Source organism: Aureobasidium namibiae (genome assembly GCF_000721765.1).
Source record: "Aureobasidium namibiae CBS 147.97 unplaced genomic scaffold scaffold_9, whole genome shotgun sequence".
Classification (NCBI taxonomy): Eukaryota; Fungi; Ascomycota; class Dothideomycetes; order Dothideales; family Saccotheciaceae; genus Aureobasidium; species Aureobasidium namibiae.
The window spans coordinates 460,440-477,455 of NW_013581200.1; the positions used below are offsets into that span (position 1 = coordinate 460,440).

Below are 17,016 nucleotides of genomic sequence, written 5' to 3' on the forward strand. Positions count from 1 at the left end.
CTTTCCTTTCCTTTCCGAGACAACCTTGCCGAACAATACATGTGGAATGCTTCGGCATGCTGAGGAATGCAATGACTGATATCCGAGTATTGCATCAGACGAGAGAGTAGACCAAGGTAGTCTACATGGTTACTGACCGAGGTCGACAGGAAAAGTTTCCTCCAGCTTGATGGCGCTCGCTTTGTTCCTGAGATTATGCTTCATGCCGACGATAGGGATGGTGTCTCAGCTCAGGTTTCCTGTGCTACCTATGCGCATGAGAATGTGGACGTGCGTCCATTCCTTCTTACAACGTCTCGGTAAAGTTTCAAGATAAGAGATTCACATGGCCTTTTGTATTGCATATATCAAATGCCATGGTCCCACGTGGGAACTATGCATCTATTTAGGGTAATTTTTGATGTGATAGCTCTTGAGTCTAGAAAACTGATCGAAGCCGAATTTTGACAGGGTCTGTCCCTTGCCAGACTCTTTCCAGCCGACCCATGCAAGGTCAGGCGCAGGGTAGTCGCATCTGTTGACAAAGACGGTTCCAGCCTCGACGTCGTCGGCAAGCTCATAACCCCTTTCGGTCTCCTTTGTCCAGATACTGGCAGTGAGACCGAATTGGCTGTCATTCATCCACTTGATGGCTTCGGCATCATCCTTGACCTTCATGACAGGGATGACCGGACCGAAAGTCTCCTCGGTCATGACATGCATTTTGTGCGAGACATTGGTTAGTAGCACAGGAGCCACGTAGTTTCCGTCGGCCGGCGGGGACTCGAAGGACGAGTTCTTGGGAGTCATATCCTGAGCGCCCTTGGAGATAGCATCCTTGACGTGAGCCCGAATGGTTTCGGCGGAGCGTTTGGAGACAACAGGCCCAACATGCGTAGATTTGTCGAACGGATCACCCAGCTTGTAGTTGGCCAGAACTTTTTGGACCTCCTTGACAAAGTCATCGTGGACCTTTTCGTTGACATAGACACGCTCAATGCTGCAACAACTCTGGCCAGAATTGAAGACGGCACCATCGACAATCTCTTCTGCAGCCCACGCCAGATCCACATCGGGCCTGATGTATGCAGGGTCCTTTCCACCTAGCTCGAGTCCAACTCTAGAGTCGACTCTTTCGCTTGCAGCCTTCTGTACAGCAAGACCACCAGCAACGGATCCGGTAAAACAAACTAGCTGAACGTTGGGGTTCTTGACAAGTTTCTCAATCTTTTGGAAGTCACCGCAGTGGAAAAACTGGATGACGTCCTTGGGAAGACCAGCTTCGTTAAAGGCAGCCACGACCTGTTCAGCGATGGTTGGTGTTTGCGGCGAAGGCTTGATGATGACACTGTTGCCGGAGAGGAGAGCGGGAACGATCGAGTTGACAAGAGTGAGGTAAGGGTACTAGAAATGAGTGAGTTGTCAGCATGATGCTGTGAGAGTTCAAAGACATGAGCAAGGCTTACGTTCCAGGGGAAGAGAACAAGAACAGGGCCCAGAGGCACCTTGCGAACGAAACGCCTGAAGCCTTCCTGGGGCTCACCAGGAGTGTCTGACAGAGCATCCTCGGCAATCTTGAGCAGGTACTCGCCACGAGCAACGGCTGTCTTCACCTCGACAGCCGTGTAGGCGATTGGTCGTCCCATCTGTTCGGTAATCTCCTTTGCGAGCTCATCTTGCTTGGATGTGATGACTTCCAGAGCCTTCTTGACATAGTTCTTGCGGTCCTCCAGGGATGTCTTCTTGTAAGACTTGAAAGCTTCAGCCGATCTGCTGGCCAAGTCGCTGAGCTCCGAGTCGCTGAGTCCCTTGCGCTCAATGATGCCCTTGTTGGTGATGGGTGAGATTGTAGTGATTGTTTCAGCCATGGTGGATAATGTGTGGGTTGGAAAGTACGCAGAAGCAAGAAAAAGAAGAGAACAAGTCAATGGGAGCTCACTCCGTTGTCGCCGTCGCGCGCTTATCGCCTTATCACGAAACGTGGGGCACGCTATGTCATGGATTCCAAGGGTCTGCTGGAAAGCAGAAATGTCTACAATCGAGACCTGGGAGATAGCTCGAGTAATTTAGACGCAAGATGCAACTGTTCGCACAGCTTTGGCGAGTATCAAGAATGTTTTCTTCATACTTCATGTGTGGCATGGCAATGCATAGCTAAGGAGAGTTTCACCACTCGAATTCTGGCCATGCCTTGACCAACCCTCGAGGGACCGAGACCGAACGAATAACACACTCTGACATGACTGTTATCACATCTGCACTTCTATGTTACATAAGAATGCGGTGCTGAGGGACCGACAAGGGCCACCGTCCTAAGAGGTGGGTCGCTCGTGGAGTCTGACAACCACTTTCCCTTGGTCATAACAACAGCTCATTGAGTGCTGCTGTTGCCTGAAGAGCAGCGAATCTATTCTACTTGTCTCGACTGGACACAGATACTGTGTCCGCGGGGGAGGCTGCCGTCACCCTGAAACCCTGTGGCAGGATTCGGACATGTCATACAGACACTCCTTCGCCCACAAGGACAAGGCAGTAGCGGCACGACGCGCGAGATATCGCAATCCGGAGCTATGGATACTCCATCAGGTCAGGATCCGACTGACTCTTCAAGCATTGTGAGCCCTGTGAAATCCGGACCCTGATAGATCCTCACGGCTGCTCTCGCAACCACGCTCGGCACACTGGGTTGTGGTATGACACAGTTGTAGATCTATCAGAGCTTTGGACCGAAACCACTTCGAAGATCGCCCCTTGCAAGGTTGTCTCAGACGAGTCCAGAGAACATCAGACACTCGCGGCCAGTGTATGGTTTCTCGTAACTCTCACATCGTTTGCTCTGGCTCGAGCCTCGACTTCCAAATAAATCTCGGATTGCAGTCGAAACGCAATGTCTCGGGGCAACGATCAGCACGTTCGGATCACTAACTTGCAAACTAGAGTACTGATCGTCTCTCCCTTCGAAAGAAGGCAAGCTATCATGGCTGGCACTACTTGAGTCGCTCGAGCCTGACTTTGATTCGTGTATCATTGGTCGGACGATGCTGCATCTGGACCAGCCTCTGCATACCCCAAGGTCCACTTCCAGTAAAGTAGACTTATACCAGCTGGTCGTTCGACGGTTCTTGGATGTTTCGGACCAAAAGTGTCCTCTAGATCTACGATCCAATCCTGTCACCACAGCACGGTCAGGGCGGAAGTATTCTCTCGTCAGAATGTAGAGGAAGCAATCACAGTAGAAGAGTCGATGCAGACGCCTAGGAGACAGTATGACTTTCTTCTCGTCTATCAATCAGGAACACAAGACTCAGCGAGAACTAGATCTCCCGTGTACTACCTATTGCGGCTAGTCTCGTGATTTGGTCACCTGATCCGCGCGGTTCGAGTTGGTTCTGTGTTGATCCAGCGGCTTGGACTCAAAATCTCATCTGTTCTTTTTTCTGCTCCTGATTACATATCGATATCGCTGATTACGCGGCTCTTCTATGCAAACAACCGATAGGAGCTCTGTGCTGCAGCTGCTCGGCCGGATAGTGTAAGTGGCATATAAGTGTGCAGAGTTGCATGTTCAAGTTTTGTCCGGAACGCTAGTATCGTCTTGCTAGTCCTGTTGATTACATAGAACTCATATGCAAGTGATCATTGGTTGGAATTGGTTCCTCTATCGCTTCAAATCGATGCAAAAAAGAAAGGTCGCCGAGACTCGGTCGTGGAGTGAAGCCGAGTGATAGCGGAACGAATCCCGTGTAGAACCTACGAATGAACTTCGGCGATGCAGACACGACAACCTATCCGGTGGATTGTCTCATAAGGTGACCAATCTACACAAAATGCTAGATAAACTCACGTCTGGGATTGTCAGATGCAGTGAGCGAGTCTCAAAAACATACGCGGTCGGAAGCAAATCTGGAAACTCGTGGCGAGACTTTTGGCCATTGCTGGTGGACCCTTGGATATCATCATCTCTATCGACCAGTCAGACAAAGTCTCGTCTTTCGCCTGCACACTTATACTATTCACCCCCATGTCACCGACATTGTCACATGCGGCTGTGCTCGCTACATGCGCATGCCCTCGATTGCAGCTGACGAGGCCAATATGTCGCGCATACAACACAGCAGGGCGCGTTCCTGGAGGATCGATTCCTCGGCGAGCATTGAGGGGTTCTTCGGGGATGCTCCCATTGCAATGCTTGAAAGATAGCACGTCTTATGGCCGTTCTCTGACGCCATTCAGTTCACCACGCTTCAGGTCAGACATGTCAGTTCACAGAACAAAGTATGCCGCAGTGGTTTGTGGTGGTGGACCTGCAGGAATTACTGTCCTTGGGAACCTTCTTGAAAGAAAGGTTGGCCCTGTGTTGTGGGTGGATGATCTGTTCGAGGCTGGCAGAGTGAACAAATCGTACAGAGAGGTGCCGTCGTGAGTTATACGTCTAGCTCAACCATCTAGATGCAACCACTAATCAAGGCAGAAACACAAAGGTCAAGCTGTTCGTGGACTTTGCAGAGGCCGTGTCACCTTTCCAGAAAATATTGGAGGACACTCCATCACCACATGCAGTCGACTATCTGCGAGATCTCCCCCAAGACACCGGATGCGATCTTGGTTATGCCGCAGACATGTGCCTCATGCTCACCGAAGGCTTGAAGAAGGCACCTGGCGTCGAAGCCCGTCAAGGTCGGGTCACTGAAGCAAGTCTCGGCGAGACAAATGACTGGGTCGTGAGCGTAAAGCTGTCGAACGGTGAGATGAGTAAAGCCATCGCTTCAAGAGTAATCCTTTGTACCGGATCTTCGCCTACAACCCAGCAACTTCCCGGTTCGATTTCAAACACCTCCCCTTTGGAATTGGATCACGCTCTCAGTCCAAAGCTTCTGGCGAATGAGATTCCAAAGGAGCCTACGACTGTTGCCGTGATTGGAGCATCCCACAGCGCGGTCCTCGTGCTCATCAACCTATACAAACTTGCCTCCAGTACCCACCCCGATCTCCGGATCAAATGGTTCACTAGACACGATCTCCGATATGCCGAATTCATGGACGGCTGGATTAGACGCGACAACACCGGTCTCAAGGGTGCTGCAGCAGCATGGGCCAAGGAAAACCTAGAGTCCGCCAAGTTCGAAGCATCCCCGGTCAGCAAGTTTGTTGCCAAAATCGCTTATGAGAAAGAAAACGAAACCCAGACCTATGAGAAACATCTCTCGGGTTGCGATCGCTACGTGCAGGCCATTGGCTACGCTAGAGATCCTTTGCCAGGGCTCAAAGATGCAACAGGTTCCGACATCACCTACAACTACCAGCCTGACACAGGCTCCTTCAAGAACGTAGACGGGAAGCAGATCCCCGGACTCTTTGGTGCGGGCATTGCTTGGCCCGAGAGAGTCACTGATCCTGAAGGTAGCGTGGAATGGGCTGTGGGTTTCTGGAAATTCATGCGTTATGCAAAGCGAGTGGTTCCCGACTGGAATTAGAAGAGGTTTACAAGCGTGCACTGATACCTTCCTATTTCATAGAGACAACATAGAAGGCCAAACGAGGCGTCGTATCAATGGTTCAATATTATAATCTGACCTATCAGATACAGGTTTTAAAAGAGATCAGGAAATCGAGCTGGCTGAATATGTGCCGTGATAGCGCTTTTGCTTTGAAGAGGACTTGTGACCGTGACTTGAGATGATGGACGTTGGAGTAGCTGGTTGCGTGAACACCTTCGTCCGTAGAAGCGTTGGCGCGGTCCACGAGCTTGCTGGTAGAATGATTATTAGAGAGAGAGAGGCTTTGTCTGTGGAGGGCTTGCCACAGATGGGAGGTTGGCTATAAGGACGGTCGAGTGAAAAGTCAGCGTCAGTCGAGGCATCATAACGAACAGGAGGCTTCTTTGGCTTGTCGTAGGTGGGATTCTGTTGTGTAAAGGATTGCTCGTCGTCTACGGGAAGACAGTAGTTTTCCGCCTCGCCCATTAGGTGAAGAACGGAGTCTGGTTGAGTTTGAGGAACTACATGACCTCCAGTGCTAACGGTCAGGATAGGCGACCTCTCTTCAGGTTTCTGGGCGTCACGAGGCTTGCCCTTGGAGGATGGCTTTCTCTCGCGGAAACGATGATGCTCGTCGTCTGAACTGGGTGGTGAGGAGGATTGCATTGAACGACGCTTGCGCTTGCGCTTGGAGGATGGCTTCTTCTGGGCCTGCTCTCTTCGTTATCTATGCGAATGTCAGTGATTTCGTCCATGTGAAGGGCAGTAGACGATGTACTGGATGTGTGCCTCGATGATCCTGTGAGCCTTCCTCTTGATCGTGTGCTTGGTCGATGTCTCTGATGAGTCTTCGAACGGCATGGCGTCTGTACTTGGCACTAGGAAGTTGGTCTCTGATACCCTGAATAATTAATTCGGTACGCATGTTGGTGATGTATACTGGCATTAGCGAAGAGAGTGAGAAAAATCGGGATACAAAAGTAGGCGTGTGTGAACAGGTGGTAGAGTCCAAGATGCATGCAAATGCAGGATATGAAACCATGTGATGGAGGAAGGGTCAATACCTTGGACTGAATGTAATCAGTTTAGGTAATTCATCAACCTTATATCTGTTGTTGTCTATGTCATACAATCGTAGAGTTTGACCTTGATCTGCAACACCTCTGGTCTTGCCCAGGTCAATTTTCTTGCGGTTCTGCCTCTTTCAACAGCTACGGCAGCATCTAAGCCAGCTTCTTTCTGCTCTCAATGTTCCTGTTGGTCCGGCCGTGATGTCTCTTCTTCTCAGCATACTCGTCGGCCTTGAATTGGAAGATGCTGCCGTCGTAGATTCTGCGAACATCGTCCTTGCGCATGATACCATCTTCTGGCCAGAGCAAGAGATACGTGGCCAACCACTCCAGGAAAGAAGCCGACATGCCAAAAATATCGAGCGCCATTCTATTGCCTTTGTGGAGTCTAACAAGATCATAAACGTCAAGGCCGCCTTTGTTACCGCGATCGTACTTTGAGAAGATATCTTCGAAGTTCTGAGGTCCTGCAAAGAGTCAGTAAGGCTTGAGAGGGAACACGTCTGATTACCGAGAACTCACTGAATCTGCCTTCGTTGTCATAAGTCATCGAGTCACTGCCGTGCTTATCTTTGTGTAGGTTCGAGATATGGATGCGGAAGAATGGGTCGGGAATCCAGGAGGGCAAAGTAGGATAGGAGAGGTTGACGTTGATGAGAAAGGTAGCGATCAAACAGAGAAGTGGGTTCCAGCCCCAGGCACGGCAGCCTCTGTAGGTGTCCAGAGGCCAGATGATGCCGTCTTGGTCCTTGTCCCAGTAAACGACGTGCTGTTGTACGACCTGATAGAGGGTTAGCAAGAATGACTGGTTCGGAAAGGGAATAGACGTACAGTCTGATGTTTGTGCTTCTCAGCCCAGTCGTCCTGCAACGTTCCGTTTGGGCTCTCATTGGAGGCAGCTATATTGGCTCTGGCAGTTCCAGGGTCTTGCAGACGATCTCCTTCCTTTGGATAGTAAGGCAGACGCTCGACGGTCACAGGGACTTCGCTGATGGCGATGTTGTACTGCTTGCATGGGGGGAAATCACTGATTTGGTCCTTGAGGAGAGACAAAAGCGCGTTTGAGTCGCCAGTGGCAGTCAGATGGCCATTCTTACGGTCAGGAGCACCAAGTTCAATGATGGAAGGCATAGCTGTACGTGGTAGAACCACCGTAGGGGATAGAGGGCAAGAGAAGCAGATATATCGACCAAGGGCCACGCTTGGTGACCTTCACGCAGCAAGCATTTGTTGAACAAGAATGTGACAATCATGACGTCGAAATTGGCATGTGAAGATTGAGCTTTGCACATGCTGAGCAGTTGTGACCAGAATCATGGTCAGGAGCGGGTGTCTTCTCGTTCATGTCACAAGGCGACTGATTTCGCACAAGACCTCATCTGTCTTCAAGAAGCTCCGCCTGAGTTGAGTCGAATTGGCGTAAATTAGTCTGACCTATACACAGTTCCATGGATTTGGTGCCTGATGATCTCGCAAGATCTGGCATGTGATAGAGATGCAAGCCGGCGTTGAGCCACACACGTTCGGCCCGGCAGCCGGCGCGCGGGCGCTGGAGAAAAAAGTGCCAGATGGATTCCCCAGACCAGCAAAGCAAAGCACCGAAGCAACAAGAAACCATGGCTCAAGTCGCTGCTGCAAATCTGTCGAGCAACTGGAAGAGACTACAGCAAACACTCAAGCCGAAGCCCAAGTCTGATGATTCGAATCCGAGCGTGAAACGCAAGAGAACGTCCGAATCGCAAGACGAAAGGTTCAAGAGATTCCAGGGCTCTGCGAATGGAACAAAAAGACCGAGGACGGAGCTGAACAAGCCTTCTTTTGCTCAGAGAAAGACCAACATGGGCACTGCTCCCTCAAAATCCTACACCTCGACACCAAGGACTGCATCAAATGTCGGAACCACGACTCCAGCCGACGACGTCGTTTCGAATCGCACCTCGACCGACTCCCTCGTCAACCAAGGCCTTCACCCGACTCACAAACCCGGAAAGTTTCTAGCCATCGATTGCGAGATGGTTGGCACTGGTCCACTCGACGACAACGTCCTCGCGCGCGTCTCGATCGTCAACTTCCACGGAGAACAAATTTACGATAGTTTTGTCCAACCTGTACCCGGCGTCGAAGTCACAGATTACCGCACCTTTGTCAGTGGTATTCGACCCCATCACCTGAAACCAGATGTCGCTCGTACCTTTTCCGAAGTACAGAGAGAAGTTGCCGCATTGTTGGAGGGCAAGATTTTGATTGGACACGCACTCAAGAATGATTTGGACGTGTTACTACTCTCACACCCAAAGAGAGATGTTCGCGATACATCCAGACACTCGACATTCCGCAAAATGTCCATGGGAAGAGCACCTGCGTTGCGTAAATTGGCCAAGGAATTCCTCGGCATGGAGATTCAAGGCGGAGAGCACAGTTCTGTCGAGGATGCAAGAGCGACCATGATGTTGTTCAAGCTCGAAAAGGAGGCGTTCGAGAAGGAAGTCAAGCAAAAGTATGGAGCCGCCATCAGAAGGGAAGAGAAGCTGAAGCAGCAAGCCGAGGACAAGAAGGCTAGAAAGGAAGAGCAGAGACAAGCAAAGGAGAATGCCGAAGGCTCTGACTCGGACGAGGATGAAGACGAATCCGACAACGAAGACGAGGAACAGTTGGACAACGACGGCAATGTGATTGCGCCCGCCGTAAAGAAGAGCAAAAAGTCAAAGAAGAACAAGAAGCGCAAGAAGAGAACCAAGCGCGCATAAGCAGACTTTTTCAAGAAGCGACATAGCATAGATACCCCCATTGTCAGAGCACGTTACAGTACTCGTCTCTCTATGGATCTGTCTACCATCTGGGTAGTTCTTGTGCCTTTCCATAGCGTCTAGGCCTCTGTAGAGGGGTGGAAGATGCAGTGGGAGTCTACCCAAGTCTGGATCTTGTAGTCATATCACAAATTGGAACACAGAATCTAAACTGGTCCAAGAAAGGCATTGGGATGCACCACACGCCAAGCGTCGAAGTTGACTTGAACCAAAACCTTTGTCAGTATTTGAAGCAACCATTTCTCTTCTTAACCATGACTTGATTGCACATAAAATGCGGATCGCATTATCAAACATCGCAAACCCCAGCGCTCATCACACGCGACAAGACCCGTCATCATGGTCCGATTGAAGCACCGCTACCTGCTGGTCAACATCCTATATCCCGACTCGGACACTCCTACAAAGCCCACGACAAAAGATGGCCAAGTCCCCGATGTCGTTTCGTTCCGCCGACCCTCATCGGATAAACTCAACGCACAATTACTGGCACGTATGATCAGAGATGGCGTGACAGAGTTCTTTGGAGACTATGGCAGTGGCATGATTGCCAGTAGTCTTGTTGGTGAGTTCATCTACCTCGAAATCTACGACGCGAAAGGAGCTGACCAGAGTTAGTCAAATATTTTTCTCCTGCCACATCCACGGCCATTGTTCGAGTTTCACGCGCGCATTACCGTCTCGTCTGGGCCGCCCTGAGTTTCGCCACACGCCTTCCGAAGCCCGTGGACCAAGCCTGTGTCATCCAGGTCGTTAGAGTGTCTGGAACCATTCGCAAAGCAGAAGAGGAGGCTATCAGAAGAGCAAAATCTGCTATACTACGGGCATCGGCCCAAGGAAAGGCCTCGGACTATTCACTCGACAAATTGCTTGTAGCTGAGGGCGCGTCCGCCAACACAAGAGCAGGGGCCTCGATGGGCATTGAGAGCCACGATGATGACGATGATGATGACATGGACGAGGATTGAGAGGACAGAGAGAAATAGAAGGACATGAATTTCCATACCAAGGCGTCCAGGGGAATACAAGGACGAAAACGCCTACGCTAATGTATCAAAAATTTCTAAATTGTTCCAAAGCCTCTCCTCAGTTCTATTTGGCGCTCTTGCCCTTTGCTTCACCATCTGCAAGTTCTCTGATGTACAACTTGACTTGGCCCTCATCGATGACCTCTTTTCCGTCCTCGAAGCCAGGGCTGATTGCGATGGCCAGATATTTGCCGTCAGAGCTCCATGAAACACTAGAGACACTGGAAGGGTATGCCTGGTACTGTCTGATCCTGCGCTTGGTAACGCCATCCCACAGCACAACAAAACCGTCACCACCTCCACTGACGAAGGTTCCTTGGTGCACAGGGTGGAAGGCCAAAGCGTTGACGGGATAGACGACATCGACGCCGTCGTCTGCTTGTCTGTGGCACTTGAAGGCGTACTTGCGGCTCTGAGACTCGGTCGAAGGATCGAACCACTCGACACCAACGCGGCCCTCGATTGAAGACAGTGCGTAGCCCTGATCGTTGGGCATGCAGCAGACGGCACGGGTCATGAACTTCAGACTGCTTTCACGCTGTTGCCAGGGCTGGACCTCGAGAATGCTCTGGTTTCCAGATTCTTGAGAGGGGGCAGATTGCGAGGTGAGCATCTTTAGGGCGGCCAAGTCGTAGATGAAGATGTGGCGTGAGGCCATGGCGACGACGAGTTTTGTGGGAGTCAAGGAGATGGAGAATGGTTTGGAAGGAAGAGGGATGGTCGAGGGAGGGTGGGCAAGATTGGCGTCTTTGAGTATGTGAACATGGAGAGTGCTATCCCACGAGGCCGAGATGAGCAGGTGGTGAGATTGTGAGTAGACGATAGACTTGACACCGGCTTGGTGTGATGATATGACGGTCTTGTCGCCGGTTTCGAGGTTGATGCGATTGACGTCCCAGTCGAGGCCGGCACTGAAGGCGGTGTTGTCGTCGTGGCCGAAGCAAACATCCAAGACAGGAGCGCGGTGCTCTACTTTTTTCAGCAGACTACCGTGGTCTCGATTGTTGGTGTCGTAGAGGTAGACATTGCGATCCCACGAGGCGACAAGTAGACGGTTTGGCGAATCGGGAGCAAAGCGGACGGCCGAGATGGCGTCGGACGGCGCATTCGCGAGTTCTATTTGGGCTGCGAGAGGGGTTAGTAAGAGAACAAGAGAACCGGCGTAGAAGGGGATATAGTTACCACTCATTGTTGCGTGATGATAGTGTGGATGCGACGGCAATGAGCAAAGGCAACAAGCAGCGGGCAGGAGCTTCTCGGCCTCGAAGCTTTTGCGGGGCAAGATTGTACTCCGTCATTGCAAACAATTATCATCACTTTCTCGCTCGCGCCATGCATGCTACTGACTCCTCTCATCTTTCACCAACATGCCTTTCGCACAACTAGTCATTGGTCCGCCGGGCGCGGGTAAGTCGACCTACTGCGATGGCATGTACCAGTTCCTCACCGCCATCGATCGCAAATGTGCTGTCGTCAACCTCGACCCTGCCAACGACAAAACTTCATATCCATGCGCCCTCGACATACGGGATCTGGTCTCGCTCGAAGAAGTCATGGACCAGGAAGAGTTGGGTCCTAATGGTGGCGTCATGTATGCCCTCGAGGAGTTGCAAGAGAACTTTGAATGGCTCGAGGAAGGCTTGAAAGAGCTCAGCGACCCGTACATTCTCTTCGACTGCCCTGGCCAGGTCGAGTTATTTACACATCACAATACAATGCCCAACTTGTTCCACCGTCTCGAGAAAATCGGTTACAGAGTCCGTCTTCGTTCCCTTCTGCATGTCTGCGTCAAACTAACCGCCAACAGCTGATCGTTGTCCACCTCCTCGACTCGCTCACTCTATCCCGCCCTACCCTGTATATCTCCTCCTTACTACTCTGTCTGCGCAGCATGCTCCATCTGCCGTTCCCCCTTGTCAATGTCTTGACCAAGATCGACAACCTTGCAAAGAACTCTGAGCCTCTGCCCTTCAATCTAGATTACTATACCGAAGTTCAAGATCTGGATTACCTATTGCCCCATCTCGAGGCTGAACAAAACAACACCTCTGTACAGAATCTTGAAGATCGTGCTGGAAATAAGGACATTCCTAGATTGCCAGAGTCCAAGTTCACCGCCCTCAACGAAGCTCTGATTCAACTCATCGGTGATTTCGGTCTTGTCGCCTTCGAGACGCTCGCTGTCGAGGACAAGGTCTCCATGACAAATCTGCTACATGCCGTAGATCGCGCCAGTGGTTACGTTTTTGGTACAGACAAGGGCACCAACGACTCGGTCTGGCAGGTCGCCATGCAAGAAGGATGGGGCGGCAAGATTGATGTCAGGGACGTCCAGGAACGCTGGATCGACAGACGCGACGAGTTCGACCAAATGGAGGCTCAGCAGGTTGAGGACCAGAAAGCAGGATACGCCCGTCAAGCAGGCCAACCTGAAGTGCGCCGCGTACCTCCTCAGAATCCGCCATCAGAGAAGGATGCTTCCAATTCCAGCAAAGATCTCGACCACGACGAAGACGAAGACGAAGACTTAGAGGCCATGCAGGCTGCTTTCCTCAAGAAGCAGTCAGCCCAAGACGACAACGGCATCAAAACCATCAGAAAGGATTGAGAAGATCGAGAATGTAAAATCATCAAGAACATGGTGCTTATTTACATGAATCATAAAACGACATAATGACAAGCAAAAACTCCTCGCTCGGCCTCTCCAAAACACAACTTGCTTCAAACTGTTGCAAAACATCCTCTTGGTTGAATGTTCTGATCAACTTCCTCTACGATAACATACCCGTCGTTTAGACGTCTTCTCTGGCCGCGACTGGCATCGCCGTCGAGACGGCAGACATTGTGGAAACGGGTCTCAGCTTCCACTTGCCACTCTTCGAATCCCAGCCCATCTCTTGCCCAGCACCTCCAATGCTCGGGGGCCTGGCGATCTCGCCGTCCTCAACCGTCACGTACGGTACAGGCTCAACACCGTCTTCGCCAACACCCATCTCTGTATCTGCCTGGCTGATACCACCCCAACTGATGACAGATGGAGCCTTGCTCCTGCCACGACGAGTCGACCCACCCCATGATTGCAACGATTGTGAGCTGCCTGTAAGATTGCGAGTAGAATCGCGTTGGCCCAATCTTGACTTCTCGTTGCCGCTCTCGCCTGCAAAGACGAAGCCTCCGGCGTAACTGTAAGGTCCCTTGGCGCCGTCGGGGATGATGAAGCGCTTGTCTACTCTTACAGCCATGAAGAAGAACAAGATGATGACCTCCACTCCAAAGCCAAAGCCGTAGAAGATGCCGCGGTTGAAGTACCAGGGAGTCGGTTCGGGTGTTGGTGGATTGTTATCGTTCACAAGAGGAATGGACGGCAGGTAACCAGTGCCGGCCTTTAGCGACGCGGCAAGGGTTAGAAGGGCTGAGCTGGCCAGTACAATGATAATCTTTGTGCTCATCTTGCCGGAACCGAACTTGTCGAGTGCTTTCTGACCGCGAACGCCTGGGATCAGTCGCAAGAGTGTTGATAAAGTGACGATGAGGATAGGGATGAAAGCAATAACAGAGAACGCTGTTGATCCGTATAGTTCGATGATCCGGTCGATGCGATGGATGTTGGTGTCGAGGGTGTAGAATGATTGAATTACGCCAACGATCAGAGCAATGATTGTCAAGACAGTGATGGCGCACACCATGGGGATCAGTGGCGAGAAGAACTTGCTCCAGCCAAAGTTGGGATGTTGGGCTCTGACAATGCGTTGTGTGAAGAAGAGGTTGACAAAGTACAGCAGGACAACACCAATGTTAACAAAGACCTGGGCGGCGATGCCCAGCTTGATGTTGCGAGGGTAGCATGCCCATGCCATCCGAAGACTTAGTGTTACGATGCGGATCTTGCAAAGACCTAGGACCTTGGAGTCAGCTATGCTGTCGGGTATTGGTGCTGATAGAACTTACCAAACATCATTCCACCGAAGATAAACTTCTTTCCAACCTTCTTGTTCTTTGTGAAAGTTCCCATGTGCAAGGCACCGGCGATAATGTATAGAACCATGAAGACAGCGCATACTGGTATGTCGACAATCTTCGTTGGTGTGCCACCCAGAGCCTGAACTTCTGGCCGATATGGCGCACTCTCATGAGTAGAAGCCTGACTTATCCATTAGACCCGCTCATCGCATTCAAGATTGTCATTCCTGCACAGGCGAATGCAGAAACGTTTCGGACATGACTTACCATCGATAACTAGAGCTGTCAAGAATGCAGGAGAAGAAAAAGCAGTGGCTGGGGAGAGATGAAGAAGAAAAACATACAGCCACGCGAGCGAGAGGGCAAATCAAGGTCAGAACATCCACTACATGCTTGCTCCACCACACTTACGCATCGCATGGAAGGCTCCCATCGGTAGGACGTTCATGCCGGTTGTCCGACTTACTAGACTTGCCCAGAGAGGAAGTATACCAACAGAGTTGGGCTTTTGCTAAGGGAGGGTAGCACGGGCAGTGGCATCATTGACGTTGCCCCGTGGTCGAGGTGCTCGAATTGGAGAGCCGACGTACGTAAGAGTCATGCACTGTGGACGATGTTGACCAGGATCACTACTGCTTCTGTGGGCCTCGTACCTGACAGTGCTTCTCAAAGAAGTCTTGACTTGCTGTTATTCTTTCTATCCAGTCTCTTCTCGAGCTCAAGCCAGAATGCGATGTTCAGCTTTTCGAGCGCTCGAGACAGGCGTCCATTTCCGCCTCGCGGCTTGCGACTTACAGGATCAGTGGTGTAACATTAGGCAGTGAGCCGCGCAAACAACACGATGAAAGCCTCGTTGTTTTCGCAGTCAGACGGCAGCGTAACCAAGGATTGAGCATGCAGGTATGCAGCATCATCGTCATGAGGTGTTGAAAAAGGCTTCCCCGCTACGGACTTTGAGAAGTCGGCAGGGATCGACGAACCATCAACAATCGCCGGCCACATCTATCACCGACATGCCGTTGTTTTGTTGATCTGATCGTCTCAGCATGTCAAGCACTCCGAGAAGAGTACAAGGCTGTTTGCGGATCGGGTCTGTCAATCTATCTTTGGTCATGAGGGAGCCAACACGTTAGGAACAGCCTAGACACATCTTTATCCTCTGGGCAGGGGCCTTTTGTTCTTGGACATTGAAGTCGTCCTTGGACTATTGCTCTGTATTTTGGTCTAGTTTATCGGCTTCAAGATGATGTTATCGATCAGTCTGACAGGAACAGCGCCTCCGCCCAGACCACAGTCCTCTCCTTCTTGAGGCTCTTCGAGAGGCAGCAACTTGATAGCTCCACTGAGAATAGCACCCTTCGAGGTATCCACAACCTCAATCTCCTCCATAGTGTCTGGGTCGGCCAGTGATATGTAGTCCACTTCGACTCTGGCACGCTTTGACGGAGGCAAGTCGTCTTGTTCCATCATCTTACTTGATGAGACCTCGTTAGCTGGCCACAAGATGTCGGCACGAAGACGTTTTCCTTGCAGGTACTTCTTCTCGGCAGCTCTGAGAGCACGCGACAAGACCACACCCACCTCCCTTCTCCTTGCGCCTAGGTATACGTTTCTGGAGCTCATAGCCAAGCCATCGGCCTCGCGCTCTGTAGGCCCAATCTTGACTTCGGTGTCGAGGTGAAAGTCCTTTACCATGCGCTTGATGACGACCGTCTGTTGGATGTCTTTCTGGCCAAAGTAGACCCTTTCGGGCATGACGATGTTGAACAGCTTCATACAGACGGTAGCAACACCACGGAAGAAGACTGGGCGCGATGCACCTTCAAGCAGGCTTCCCAAGGGCGTGATTGTGACGAATGATCCTGAGCCTGTGATCTCGGACGATGGCGGCAGTGTGGGATACATGACCTTGGTGATGGGTGCAAAGACAGCAGTGATGCGTCCAGAGCTAGTGTCACCTTGCAGTTCCTTGTTGAGAGCTTGTAGCTTGTCCATATCTTCTTGCCATGTCTTTGGGTAACTGTCGAGATCCTCGTGGACGCCGAATTGTGTGGGATTGACGTAGATGCTCACAAAGACATCGGTGTTTTCAGCGGCCGCTTGACGCATCAACGAGATGTGGCCCTCGTGCAGCGCGCCCATGGTGGGCACAAAGCCTACTGTCCGTTGGCCTGACCGAAGCTCTTTCCTAAACGTGCGGAGGGACTGCACTTCGCGAAACGTGTGTATCGTACGTCTGGCGACATTCGGTATATGTGGGACACATGTTGACACGGCTATGACATGTAAGACAATGCCTTCTCAAAAGAGCGCCAGGAACAGCAGTGTATACCTTGGAAGGAGCGGAACCCCGGGAAGGCCATCCTGTCGCGACGTTGCTGCTTGAGTGCGCAGAATATATAATGGCAGTCTTGCTTGGTCTTGGAGAATTGCTTGTCCCCGCGCTGCGAGATCGACCGTGTTTTTTTCAATCCATGGTGAGCATTTTGGCATGTGGAAATTGCAACTGTCTGTCGTCGAGTATGTACAGTACGCGGTGCTTTTGAGTATGGGCGATACACACGTTTGTGCTTCAAAATACGCCTAACCTTTGATTATACAACAGCCTCATGTTTTTGCACCGCATCACGGGATCGTCAGGATATTAATTGAAAACTGTATGTAATCTAATTATCGAATGCCTGGGAGATTCTGC

The 17,016-nt window shown here is 51.1% G+C and overlaps 9 protein-coding genes across 9 annotated transcripts; 3 read left to right on the plus strand and 6 right to left on the minus strand.

Annotated features, from left to right (window-relative positions):
* Positions 1–381: 381 nt before the first annotated feature.
* Positions 382–1,847, minus strand: M436DRAFT_82173 (betaine aldehyde dehydrogenase 2; the record flags this gene model as incomplete). Its single annotated transcript, XM_013571799.1, has 2 exons — positions 382–1,383; positions 1,446–1,847. The coding sequence occupies 2 exons, from the start codon at positions 1,845–1,847 to the stop codon at positions 382–384; spliced, it is 1,404 nt and encodes a 467-aa protein (XP_013427253.1).
* Positions 1,848–4,074: 2,227 nt separating this feature from the next.
* Positions 4,075–5,453, plus strand: M436DRAFT_73067 (uncharacterized protein; the record flags this gene model as incomplete). The annotated part of the gene is made up of 3 exons (XM_013571800.1): positions 4,075–4,081; positions 4,242–4,398; positions 4,451–5,453. 3 exons carry the CDS (start codon positions 4,075–4,077, stop codon positions 5,451–5,453), a joined length of 1,167 nt encoding a protein of 388 aa, XP_013427254.1.
* Positions 5,454–5,579: 126 nt separating this feature from the next.
* M436DRAFT_64072 (uncharacterized protein) lies at positions 5,580–6,381 on the minus strand (the record flags this gene model as incomplete). The annotated part of the gene is made up of 2 exons (XM_013571689.1): positions 5,580–6,167; positions 6,235–6,381. The coding sequence occupies 2 exons, from the start codon at positions 6,379–6,381 to the stop codon at positions 5,580–5,582; spliced, it is 735 nt and encodes a 244-aa protein (XP_013427143.1).
* A 298-nt stretch (positions 6,382–6,679) lies between these two features.
* Positions 6,680–7,657, minus strand: M436DRAFT_73068 (Caleosin-domain-containing protein; the record flags this gene model as incomplete). The annotated part of the gene is made up of 3 exons (XM_013571801.1): positions 6,680–6,993; positions 7,049–7,307; positions 7,358–7,657. 3 exons carry the CDS (start codon positions 7,655–7,657, stop codon positions 6,680–6,682), a joined length of 873 nt encoding a protein of 290 aa, XP_013427255.1.
* A 2,015-nt stretch (positions 7,658–9,672) lies between these two features.
* Positions 9,673–10,301, plus strand: M436DRAFT_47066 (uncharacterized protein; the record flags this gene model as incomplete). Its single annotated transcript, XM_013571513.1, has 2 exons — positions 9,673–9,894; positions 9,948–10,301. The coding sequence occupies 2 exons, from the start codon at positions 9,673–9,675 to the stop codon at positions 10,299–10,301; spliced, it is 576 nt and encodes a 191-aa protein (XP_013426967.1).
* A 124-nt stretch (positions 10,302–10,425) lies between these two features.
* Positions 10,426–11,550, minus strand: M436DRAFT_82179 (WD40 repeat-like protein; the record flags this gene model as incomplete). Its single annotated transcript, XM_013571802.1, has 1 exon — positions 10,426–11,550. One exon carries the CDS (start codon positions 11,548–11,550, stop codon positions 10,426–10,428), a length of 1,125 nt encoding a protein of 374 aa, XP_013427256.1.
* A 178-nt stretch (positions 11,551–11,728) lies between these two features.
* M436DRAFT_73072 (putative ATP binding protein) lies at positions 11,729–12,969 on the plus strand (the record flags this gene model as incomplete). Its single annotated transcript, XM_013571803.1, has 2 exons — positions 11,729–12,118; positions 12,169–12,969. The coding sequence occupies 2 exons, from the start codon at positions 11,729–11,731 to the stop codon at positions 12,967–12,969; spliced, it is 1,191 nt and encodes a 396-aa protein (XP_013427257.1).
* A 571-nt stretch (positions 12,970–13,540) lies between these two features.
* Positions 13,541–14,481, minus strand: M436DRAFT_14031 (uncharacterized protein; the record flags this gene model as incomplete). The annotated part of the gene is made up of 2 exons (XM_013571464.1): positions 13,541–14,256; positions 14,310–14,481. Coding segments are annotated over 2 exons (888 nt in total), but the record flags the coding sequence as incomplete, so codon positions are not given.
* A 1,064-nt stretch (positions 14,482–15,545) lies between these two features.
* Positions 15,546–16,684, minus strand: M436DRAFT_64079 (pantoate-beta-alanine ligase; the record flags this gene model as incomplete). Its single annotated transcript, XM_013571690.1, has 2 exons — positions 15,546–16,597; positions 16,654–16,684. 2 exons carry the CDS (start codon positions 16,682–16,684, stop codon positions 15,546–15,548), a joined length of 1,083 nt encoding a protein of 360 aa, XP_013427144.1.
* Between the last annotated feature and the right edge of the window lie 332 nt (positions 16,685–17,016).